The sequence below is a fragment of the Portunus trituberculatus genome, chromosome 7 (genome assembly GCF_017591435.1).
Source record: "Portunus trituberculatus isolate SZX2019 chromosome 7, ASM1759143v1, whole genome shotgun sequence".
Taxonomy (NCBI): Eukaryota; Metazoa; Arthropoda; class Malacostraca; order Decapoda; family Portunidae; genus Portunus; species Portunus trituberculatus.
In genome coordinates this window covers 7,279,044-7,289,043 of record NC_059261.1, presented here as the reverse complement: position 1 = coordinate 7,289,043, position 10,000 = coordinate 7,279,044, and the positions used below count along the sequence as shown (strand labels likewise).

Below are 10,000 nucleotides of genomic sequence, written 5' to 3'. Positions count from 1 at the left end.
CAAGAGTATTTTCAAGGTTTTAGTAGTTTGACAGGCTACAGTGGAAGTTATTGGTGTTTTCAAGGTTCCAGTGATAGTTTGACAGGCTGCAGTGGAAGTTATTGGTGTTTTCAAGGTTCCAGTGATAGTTTGACAGGCTGCAGTGGAAGTTACTGGAGTTTTCAAGGGTGTTTTTCATGGTTATAGTGGAAGTTATTGGGGGTTTTTAAGAGTGTTTTCAAGGTTCTAGTAGTTTGACAGGCTGTAGTGGAAAAGTGTGCATTTCACTGCCCGGGTAACACTGTTTTTACAAATATCTCCTAATCAAACAGATGGATTAGTATTGCACCTTGGCACAATTTGTTTCACACCTTGACCTAATCTCTGACAACATTGGGCATTGTTGAATGTTAAAGATCTAAGCGTTTACTCTTGGTGATAAAGGCGAAATCCGACAGAGGCGACAACACACCAGGATGAGGGAAGCATAGTGTTTTGAAGGATCTTGGTACAGTGGAACCATGCGTGCTGTGGGGTCCGAGGGTTCGAATCTTGTCCACGGTCTAAATGTAGGTTGGGCTTCCTCACTCAGAGCAACGGTTTCCTAGCGGGTGGGCTTTGAGATAGGAGGTAGCCTAATCAGTATCTCCTTTACCAGAAATTCTCATAAAAGCTCACAGGGAATAAAAAAGTAAAACAAATTAATAAAGATAAACATACTATTAATTTTATCAATCTTTATCTTACTCTCTCTCCTTCCTTCCAGATTTCTGTCCAGGTGAGGAAGTGAAGGAAGAAGAGGAGGAGGAAAGAAGGAAGAAGACAACAAAGGAGAAATCAAAGAAGGATTTAATCAACTTTCAAGAGGAGGAAGAAGAGGATGTGGAGGTGGTGGACAAGGAGGAGGAGATAATGGAGGTGGATCAAGAGGAGGACATTGTGGAGTTAATTGAAGACAAACCAGTGAAACCCTCTGCCTCCACCACCACCACCACCACCACTACCTCCACCCCCTCCACTCCAAGAGGAAGAGGAAGAAACGTCGGAAGAAGAGGAAGAGGAAGAGGAAGGCAAGAAAACACGCCAAACAGTCCCGATTTATTCAGTTTTGTCAGCCGGGAGATGGAGAAAGAGGGGAGTTTGGCCAGGTCATCTCCCTACTCATCTCCACGCTCATCTCCCCACTCATCTCCCCTCAGGTCACCCCCCGTTAAGGCTCCCCACTCCCGGCAAGGTCAGATAAGGTCAACTACTCCCAGGGGGGCGAGGAGGAGGGGGGTAGGGGCTGGAGGGAGTGTAGGGGGCTCGCACTCTCCCTCCCCTGCGATTAGGAGGGGCCGGGTGGGTAGGGCAAGGGGGAGGGGAGGGAGGGGGATCATTGATGTGGAGTGAGCGGGTGGGTGGGTTGGTGAGTGGGTCTCTCTCTCTCTCTCTCTCTCTCTCTCTCTCTCTCTCTCTCTCTCTCTCTCTCTCTCTCTCTCTCTCTCTCTCTCTCTCTCTCTCTCTCTCTCTCTCTCTCTCTCTCTCTCTCTCTCTCTCTCTCTCTCTCATTATAGAGGATGAAAATTAGTCCCTCCTCCTCTTCCTCTTTCTCCTCCTCCTCCTCCTCCTATTTATCATTTTTTTAAGGAAGACACAAAAAGTGATTGAGATAGAGAGAGAGAGAGAGAGAGAGAGAGAGAGAGATTTTATGCCTATTAACTTTAATGCTTATCTATATACTTGCATATGTGCCTTAGAGAGAGAGAGAGAGAGAGAGGAGAGGGAGAGTCACCGCAGACACCTCGTACATAGAATAGATGTAAAAAAATAATACTCTTTCATATCATTTATTAATATTAAGAACGTGAAATCTACTTCATATATCAACATCTTGACTCAGTAAGGGAATGACTAGATGCCTTGTCTATTGTAGTAATGCTGGAACTCTTGTACAGCGAAGAGTCTATTAGTCTGACACCCCCCTTCAAAATTCAGGACTATTTTTTGGCTCCTGTGCAGTGAAGAGTCTATTAGTCTGACACCCCCCTTAAAAAATTAGGACTAGTATTGATACCCCCTTCAAAATTCAGGACTATTTTTTGGCTCCTGTACAGTGAAGAGTCTATTAGTCTGACACCCCCCTCTTCAAAATCAGGATTAGTATTGATTTTTGTGCCGTTAAAAGTTTATTAGTCTGACACCCCCCTCTTCAAAAATTAGGACTAGTATTGATACCTCCCCCCGCCCCTTCAAATATCAGGACTATTTTTGGCTCCTGTACAGCGAAGAGTCTATTAGTCTGACACCCCCCATTCAAAAATCAGGACTAGTATTGATTTTTGTGCCGTTAAAAGTTTATTAGTCTGACACACCCCCTCTTCAAAAATCAGGATTAGTATTGATTTTTGTGCCGTTAAAAGTCCATTAGTCTGACACCCCCTTCAAAAAATAGGACTAGTATTGATACCTCCCCCCGCCCCTTCAAATATCAGGACTATTTTTGGCTCCTGTGCAGTGAAGAGTCTATTAGTCTGACACCCCCCATTCAAAAATCAGGACTAGTATTGATTTTTGTGCCGTTAAAAGTTTATTAGTCTGACACCCCCTCTTCAAAAATCAGGATTAGTATTGATTTTTGTGCCGTTAAAAGTCCATTAGTCTGACACCCCCCTCTTCAAAAATATGACTAGTATTGATACCTCCCCGCCCCTTCAAATATCAGGACTATTTTTGACTCTTGTACAGTGAAGAGTCTAATTTTCTGACACACCCCCTTCAAAAATCAGGACTAGTATTGATTTTTGTGCCGTTAAAAGTCCATTAGTCTGACACCACCCCTGTCCTCTAAATATCAGGATTAGTATTGACATTTTTACCACCCCATTAAAAAATATCAGGACTGTTTTTGACATTTTTACAGCCCCCTTAGAAAAAAAACAGGATTTCTTTACATTTTTTACCATCCTTTTAAAAAAATATCAGGATTTTTTGACATATTTATTACCCTACTTAAAAATATGAGGACTTCTTGACATTTTAACCACCCCTTAAGAAAAAAATCCTGACTATTATTGACATTTTTACCGCTCTTTAAAAAAACTGCGACACTGTGGTCATGTGGCTTGCTGCCCGGAAGCCGATTCTTCATAAATCATACCTCCCCTTCAGAAACTAGGACTAAAATTGACTTGTATACAGTAAAGGTGCTTAAATCATATCCCCCCTTTAGAAATCAGGACTAGTGTGTAATTTTCAGGTGTTGAGATAAGTGGGCTCTTTGCTCTTACTACTTGCATAGATATACTTACATTTACATACACCACCATAGCTTAGGACAGTTGTCAAATGCAGTATACTGTTTTTGAGAGATTTTTTAGACATATATCTCAGGCTTGGATTAATGTTTTTTATTTTCTTGTACTTGTTTGTTATGAGGGAATATTTGTTGTGTGTGTGTGTGTGTGTGTGTGTGTGTGTTGGGAAAAGTTATAGAAATGAGGTGCTTTTGTCATTTTTGCCTTGAAACGAGTGTTGTTTTGTTGTTTATTGTTTTGCAGTGAAGCTTTTGTGAGTGGTGGTGTTGCAAGGGTTAAGTCAGGTGTGCAAGTCACCACAATTGCCTGCCGGTCACACAGCCAGTCTTTCCCTTAACAGGCTAGCTCAGAGCTCATAGACTAATCTTCAGGTAGGACTGAGACCACACCACACACACACACACACACACACACACACACACACACACACACACACACACACACACACACACACACACACACACACACACACACACACACACACTAGGACAGCGAGGCCACAACCCTTCCAGTTACACCCTGTACCTACTTACTGCTGGCGAACACACCCTACACATTAAGAGGCTTGCCATTGCCTCACCGCACCCAGGACTCAAACCCAGACCTTCCCTGTGGTGAGGTGAGTGTGCTGACCACTACACCAGTGGCTTCCCAAGGTTCCCCAGGGGCCCAAAGCAAAGAAAATTGTATGAGGCTCTCACTGACATGCACAAAGCGGTGTGCATGGCAAATAGGTTGGAACTTGCTTTGTTGGGCAAGTTGTGGCCCCAAACAGATGCTTGCTTTGCCTCACTGTAAGGGACTCACACTCATCATGTAGGCTGTAATGGTGATGTCAGACGTGTGTGTGTTATTCACCATCACTGTCGTCATCTGCTGGTCTCTCAGCCAGCCTTTTCCTATTATGGAGTGAGCTCAGACCGATCTTGGTAGGACTGAGACCACAACACACTCCACACACTGGGACAGCGAGGCCACAACCACTCCAGTTACACCCTGTACCTATTTACTGCTACCTGAACACACCCTACACATTAAGAGACTTGCCCATTTGCTTCGCTGCTTCCCGGGACTTGAATCTGGACCCTCTTGATTGTGAGTCAAGTGTGCTAACCACTACACTATGTGGTGTGTGTGTGTACTGGTGTTGTAAGGGTTGTTCAGGTGTGTGTAGACTTTTAGTGGTGATGTCAGGTGTGTGTGAGTATACTGGTGTTGTATGGGTTATTTCAGGTGTATTTCAGGTGTAGTGGTGATGTCAGGTGTGCAGTGAACCACCACTGCTCTGAAGAATGCATTGTAACCTTTCAGAATTCTCTCTTTTATTTATTTATTCATTTTTTAATCAATTAACTACTTTTACAATTCCAACTTTAAAAAAAATTACTAAAATGAAGCTTTCCTTGTTATAAATTCATCACTAATATACTATGTTCAATTTTACAATGATTTAAGTTTTTATTTCTGTAATCAACATTCAAAAAATTATGTATTTGCATCTAATTTATTATTTTTACATTTGCAGTTGTTATCTTTTTTTCATATTATTCTAAATTAATTCTTTTACTGAGAGTTTGAAGTTGAAATTAGTGTAAGAATATTGTTTACTTTATTTTTTGTCTTCAATTGATGTTCTGTTCTAATTTGTGAAGTTAATGTTAGTGTGTAGTGACGGAAATTGTGGAGTGTTATGTTGATGTTTATGTTTGTTGTGATGGGTTAATATCTCTCTCTCTCTCTCTCTCTCTCTCTCTCTCTCTCTCTCTCTCTCTCTCTCTCTCTCTCTCTCTCTCTCTCTCTCTCTCTCTCTAAAGTGTACGTTTTTACTTAAAAGACACTTAAATAATATGGAATTTTACTATAATTTATTTTTAACACCAGTATTATCTCTCTCTCTCTCTCTCTCTCTCTCTCTCTCTCTCTCTCTCTCTCTCTCTCTCTCTCAGGTGTACGGTTTTACTTAAAAGACACTTAGATAATATGTACTTTTACTTTAATTTATTTTTAACACGCCAGTCTCTCTCTCTCTCTCTCTCTCTCTCTCTCTCTCTCTCTCTCTCTCTCTCTCTCTCTCTCTCTCTCTTAACGCGGGCTAGTCATTCAGTGTGTCAATCTTTCCTATGCAGTGATGTTACCAATGGCGAGAATCAAAGTGCCCAAACTCCCTCAAAATGTCGAGATTATATTATTGTTTTGTCCTGTGTTGCCTCCAGTTGTTTTAATGCTACATTTTAGGTTAATAATTCTAGCAAGGCACATTTTAGGCTTTAGAGTTTTGTAATGGTGTGAAATAAAGGAATTGGTATTATTGGTGAAGGTGTCATGGGGGTGGGGTAGGGAAGCGGGTAAGTATTAACGTAAAATGTCGAGATGGTTTATTTTTTTTGTTTTGTTGTGGGTGGCATTTATGTTTTGGATTTAATAAATGTAAAAGTCACCCTTACTTAGATTGAGTATAGCATGACGTAAACCTCCATGGAAATAACGAATGTCAAAATATGTCAAAACCTGTCAAAATATTTACTTATCTAGACACCATGTATATCTCTCTTAAGACATGCATCTATATATTTGTAATTTTCGTAAATAAAAAATCACAAACCATGGCAGTTAAGAAATAAACATGATATAGAAGAAGAAAAAAAAATTGTTGAAATATTTTGTCAAGACATTACACTATGTAAAACTAACATAAAATTGAATTATTATATTTGTAGTCTTCATATATATAGGAAAAAATCTTAGAAAATAACAAAATAGGGAAGCTATGAAATAAGTAACGGGAGAGAAAAAAAAAAATTCACAAACCACACAACACAAAACCAAACAAAAAAAAAACAAACCACAAAAAATACTCAAAACACAAACACCAAAAAAACACAAAAACCAAACAAGAAAAAAAAACCCACCCGAAAAATGTCAAAAAAATCCTTGCAAACACGAACGCCAGTATCCAACATGGCGTCAGTTCGGTGCTGTCTGTAGCCGCCGTGTCGAGAAAAAAGGGAAATAAGCAGTGAATGGTAGGCGCTAGCTGGGTTTTGCTAGTGTGTGGGTGTGCGTGAGTGGCCGGGATGATGGCGGAGGGCGGCGAGACTCCCATAGAGGACGTGAAGAGGGCGGAGGACGTGGTGAAGGTGGCCATGGCTGACAACTTAAAATTTGCAGTGTTGATTGGCTTGATCGAGGTGGGCCAGGTGTCCAACAAGGAGGTGGTCAACACAGTGCTACAGCTGGTGAGTCAGTGCCAACAGTGCCAGGAGGGCCATGGGTGTGTGTGGGTGCCTACTTTCCCATCTCTTCTTTCGGTGTTTTGGCGGCTCAGTTTGTGAATTTTCGTGTTTTTTTTCTGTTATTTTTTATTTATTTTTTGTTTCCCAGTGCCAATAGTGCCAGGAGGGTCGTGTGTGTGCCTACTTTCCTGCCTCGTTTGTTTCCTTCCTCGTACGGTGTTTGGCGGCTCAGTTTGTGAATTATCGTGTTTTTTTTTATTTATTTTTTGTGTTTTCCAGTGCCAACAGTGCCAGGAGGGCCATGTGTGTGTGTGCCTACTTTCCAGCCTCTCTCGTTCCCTTTCCTCGTTTGGGGCTGAGTTCTTGTGTTTGATTATGTTTTTTATTGTTTTGTTGTTTTTTTTTTGTCTTTTTCAGTGTGTTTTTATTTGCCAACAGTGCCAGTCCATCATCACCACCATCACCACCACCACCACCACCACCATCACCATCATCTCTGCTTCTTCACCATCTCATTCAGGAGTGACGTGGTTGCCTACTTTTCTGCCTCGTTTGTTACCTTTCCTCTTGTTTGGTTTATTGTGAATTCTCGTGTGTGTGTGTGTGTGTGTGTGTGTGTGTGTGTGTGTGTAGGTTGTTAGAGGTGAAATTCGTTTGATTCTTGTTTTTTCAATTTTTTTATTTATTTTTATTATCATTTATTTATTTATTTATTTGTTTATTTACTTCAGTGCTGCTTTTCTTGTAATTTCCATTTTTCTCTCTGTTTTAATGGTGTTTTTGTTGATTTTGTTTGTTTTGTTGTTTAGTGTACGTTTGTCGAGGTTGTTCGAGCCAAGAATTGTTTGAAATCTTGCTGTTTTCTTGTTTTTTCCATATTTCACTGTTTTAATGGTGTTTTTCTTATTTTTGTTTGTTTTGTTTGTGTTTGTTGCTTGAATTACGTTTGGTGTTTGTTTAGGAGAATTATCTGAAATCTTGCCGTTTTTCTTGTTTTTTCCATATTTCACTGTTTTTAATGGTGTTTTTCTGATTTTTGTTTGTTTTTGTTTGTGTTTGTTGCTTGAATTAAATTTGGTGTTTGTTTTGAAGGAAGAATTGTCCAAAATCTTGCTGTTTTTCTTGTTTTTTTCCATATTTCACTGTTTTAATGGTGTTTTTCTTATTTTTGTTTGTTTTTGTTTGTGTTTGTTGCTTGAATTAAATTTGGTGTTTGTTTAGAAGGAAGAATTGTCCGAAATCTTGCTGTTTTTCTTGTTTTTTTCCATATTTCACCGTTTTAATGTTGTTTTTGTTATTTTTGTTTGTTTTTGTTTGTGTTTGTTGCGTTGTTAGGTTAGGTTAGACTAGTCAGGTTAAGTTTGTTTGTTTCTTTTCTCCTTCACTGTTTTTTTTAATGGTGTTGTGATGGATTTTGTCATTCTACTGGTGTTGTACTTGTTTTGTTTGTTTTGTTGGTGTTTGGTGCTTAAATTACGTGTGATGTTTGTTTAGGGCCAAGAATTGTTTGACATCTTGCTGTTTTTCTTGTTTTTTTTATATTTTTTGCTGTTTTAATGATGTTTTTATTTGATTTGTTTGTTTTTGTTGGCGTTTGTTGCTCAGTTTCATTAGGACAGGCTGGGACACTGGTTCACACTGGTTCACAAGCTTTCCCTGAGCGTGTACCATTGTGAGGTGTGGTGCAGTGGTACAGCTCCCACATGTACCACCTGCTTGCTGAAAAACTCATTCCAGCAATTATTAATGTACTCACAAGTAGAAACACACAAACAAACAAACAAGGGATACAACTTAACCCCTTCAGGACTGGGACACGTTTTTAACCTTGAGATTTGTGTACCATTAGACCATTTTATTGACATCAGCAAGGGTCTATGGAGGTCAGAAGATTAATGGCCAATGTCCTCACTATTTTAACCCCTTCAGTACTGGGACACACCTTTACCTTGAGATTTTGTACCATTAGACCATTTTATCGACATCAGCAAGGGTCTATGGAGGGCAGAAGATTAATGGCCACAGTCCTCACTATTTTAACCCCTTCAGTACTGGGACACATTTTAACCTTGAGATTTGTGTACCATTAGACCATTTTATCGACATCAGCAAGGGTCTATGGTGGGCAGAAGATTAATGGCCACAGTCCTCACTATTTTAACCCCCCTCATGAGTTTCTGAAGTTGTATAAAATCACCAAATAGTCACCAGAATGAATATGGAAACACGTCATGCTACTGAAGGGGTTAATATAATGCTCTAAGCTCGAAAGGTACATCTGTTTCCTCTCCACCAGCTGATCTCGGCCTGGTTGTCTTGGGTGATGCAATAATTAAGTGTCGGAGATGTGAAGTAATTGTGTTGGAACTCTTTCAATACCAGGACGCTTTCACACAACACACATGGAAGTATTTTGTAATTATGGGGTTATTTATACAACGCAACACAAAACAGGAAAACGCTACAATTTTTTATTTTATTTATATTATGTAACACAAAAACACCACAAAACGTTGCAATTTTTTACTTTATTTATTTTACGCAACAAAAAAACACCACAAAACGTTAGAATTTTTTTTTTTATTTATATTATGTAACACAAAAACACCACAAAACGTTGCAATTTTTAGTTTATTTATTTTACGCAACAAAAAAACACCACAAAACGTTAGAATTTTTTTTTTTTATTTATATTATGCCACACAAAAACACCACAAAACGTTGCAATTTTTTACTTTATTTATTTTACGCAACAAAAAAACACCACAAAACGTTAGAATTTTTTTTTTATTTATATTATGCCACACAAAAACACCACAAAACGTTGCAATTTTTACTTTATTTATTTTACGCAACAAAAAAACACCACAAAACGTTAGAATTTTTTTTTTTATTTATATTATGTAACACAAAAACACCACAAAACGTTGCAATTTTTAGTTTATTTATTTTACGCAATAAAAAAACACCACAAAACGTTAGAATTTTTTTTTTTGTTTATATTATGCCACACAAAAACACCACAAAACGTTGCAATTTTTACTTTATTTATTTTACGCAACACAAAACGGGAAAACGCTACAATTTTTTATTTCATTATTTTATGCAACTCAAAACATGGTCAAACACTACATTTTTTTATTTTATTTACATTATACAACACAAAAACACCACAAAACATTGCAATTATGACATTATTTGCATCACTCAACACAAGAATTATTAATCATGACTTTTCCTTATTTCATGCAACACAAAACACCCCACAAAACATATCACTGTACCTTTATTTGTGTGTTGCAGAGTTTTACATCTCAAATCGTAATGAAATGTGGCTCGGTACTTTCAAAATAGTAACGACTCGCTTGTCAAAAACAGACTTTCCATTATACACTTCATAAAAAAAAGATATATAACTTTATTTATGCGTTAGAATAAAATTTCCCCATACTGCGGAAAAAAAAATGCCAATACGTTGTTACAATATCGAAA

General features: G+C 38.5%; 1 protein-coding gene and 1 long non-coding RNA gene across 2 annotated transcripts in view; both read left to right on the top strand.

Annotated features, from left to right (window-relative positions):
- LOC123520287 (BRISC complex subunit Abraxas 2-like) overlaps positions 1 to 4,548 on the top strand; it is a 9,832-nt gene extending 5,284 nt beyond the window's left edge. Inside the window, 4 exon segments of the mRNA XM_045282465.1 lie at positions 746 to 1,320; positions 3,865 to 3,992; positions 4,315 to 4,370; positions 4,520 to 4,548. Of these exon segments, the coding sequence (XP_045138400.1) occupies positions 746 to 1,320; positions 3,865 to 3,992; positions 4,315 to 4,370; positions 4,520 to 4,548 (788 nt within the window).
- Positions 4,549 to 6,382: 1,834 nt separating this feature from the next.
- Positions 6,383 to 10,000, top strand: part of LOC123498334 — a 34,791-nt gene continuing 31,173 nt past the window's right edge. The window contains exon 1 of the long non-coding RNA XR_006672670.1: positions 6,383 to 6,511. This is a non-coding gene — a long non-coding RNA (uncharacterized LOC123498334). The remainder of the gene's footprint in view (positions 6,512 to 10,000) is intronic.